The 1636-nt window shown below is 46.4% G+C and overlaps 1 protein-coding gene across 1 annotated transcript in view; it reads left to right on the forward strand.

Annotated features, from left to right (window-relative positions):
* DIS3L (DIS3 like exosome 3'-5' exoribonuclease) overlaps window positions 1-1636 on the forward strand; it is a 33744-nt gene that overhangs the window by 18244 nt on the left and 13864 nt on the right. The window contains exon 6 of the mRNA XM_040492183.1: window positions 745-920. Within this exon, the coding sequence (XP_040348117.1) occupies window positions 745-920 (176 nt within the window). The remainder of the gene's footprint in view (window positions 1-744; window positions 921-1636) is intronic.

The raw sequence follows: 1636 nt of genomic DNA on the forward strand, positions 1-1636 counted from the left end.
GAGAGAGAGAGAGAGAGAGAGAGAGAGAGAGAGAGAGAGAGAGAGAATCCTAAGCAGGCTCCACACCCAGCCCAGAGCCCTACATGGGGCTCAGTCTCAGGACCCTGAGATCAGGACCTGAGCCAAAATCAAGAGTTGGACGCTTAACCAAGTGGCCACCCAGGCGCCCCTAGTATTTTAAATGAGTATAACTAGAGTGGCTAATGCTTCCAACTTGATAGTAAAGTTTATGGCATTCCAGGGAGGATATTTTGAGGAAGAAGATTTTTTAAAGACCCACTCATCACTTAGGTAAAATAGATCATGGCACTTCGAACACTTGGTACGGCCAAGAATAGTTCAGAATGATGGTATGTTCCCTGGAGAAAAGAAACCTTGGTGATGAATATTTTTTCCTAAAGGAAGGGATCACAGACCTTAAAAGAACATTTTGGGGATTTTCTTTAAATTTATTTATTCATTTTGAGAGAGACCGAGCGAGTGGGGGAGGCAGAGAGAGAGAGAGGGAGAGAGACAGAATCCCAAGCAGGCTCCGCACTGTCTGCATGGAGCCCAGTGTGTGGGCTTGAACTCACAAAACGTGAGACCATGACCTGAGCCGAAGCCAAGAGTCGGACACTTAACTAACCAACTGAACTGCCCCATATTTTGGGGGATATTTTCATATACTTTTTGAAAACTGTACCTTAGGGGGTAAAGCAAGCAGAAAAGAAATTTTTCAGTTGATTTTTATTGTGATTTTAGGGAATCCTGAATGTCAACAAACACAGGGCCCAGATAGAAGCTTTCGTTCGACTTCAAGGAGCCAGCTGCAAAGATTCAGGTTCAGTACACGCCTTACATAAACTTCCGCACTCTGTCTCTATTCTGATATTGCACAACGAAGAAAGTAAGGTTGAAACTGTCGTACCCTACCTGCCGTGTTAGATATTCCTGCTCTGGGTGTGTTTTACCTGTCCTCTCGTGTTTTATCTATAGTTTCTGATTTTATTGTAGTCGGTTTTAAAAAATGAGAATAGCTGAGTTTTATTGAGTGCTCAGTCTACATCAGGTACTGTTCTAAGCACTTAACGGAGACACCTGTTATTGGCGAGGATGCACAAAGCTGCAAGTGAGGAAACTGTAATACAGAGAAGCAAAGTAACTTGCCCAAGATCACACACCCAGGAAGTGATGGGGCTGAATCTGCTGCTGAGGCAGTTTGACTGGGATGTTAAGACACTGTCCTGTGCTGCCTTATTGGAATCGTTTTATTTTGTTTTTAAAATTATTTATTTATCTTGAGAGAAACAGAATGAGCAGGGGAGGGGCAGAGAGGGAGAGGGAATCTCAAGCAGGCTCTGCACGGTCAGCGCAGAGCCCGATGTGGGGCTTGAACTCACGAACTGTGACATCATGGCCTGAGCTGAAGTTAAGAGTCGGATGCTCAACCGACTGAGCCACCCAGGCGCCCCTGGAGTAATTTTTTAAAAGTGATAAAAATGGGGGCGCCTGGGTGGCGCAGTCGGTTAAGCGTCCGACTTCAGCCAGGTCACGATCTCGTGGTCCGTGAGTTCGAGCCCCGCATCGGGCTCTGGGCTGATGGCTCGGAGCCTGGAGCCTGTTTCCGATTCTGTGTCTCCCTCTCTCTCTGCCC

The sequence above is a fragment of the Herpailurus yagouaroundi genome, unplaced genomic scaffold, assembly GCF_014898765.1.
Source record: "Herpailurus yagouaroundi ecotype Mexico unplaced genomic scaffold, PumYag 184, whole genome shotgun sequence".
Lineage (NCBI taxonomy): Eukaryota > Metazoa > Chordata > Mammalia > Carnivora > Felidae > Herpailurus > Herpailurus yagouaroundi.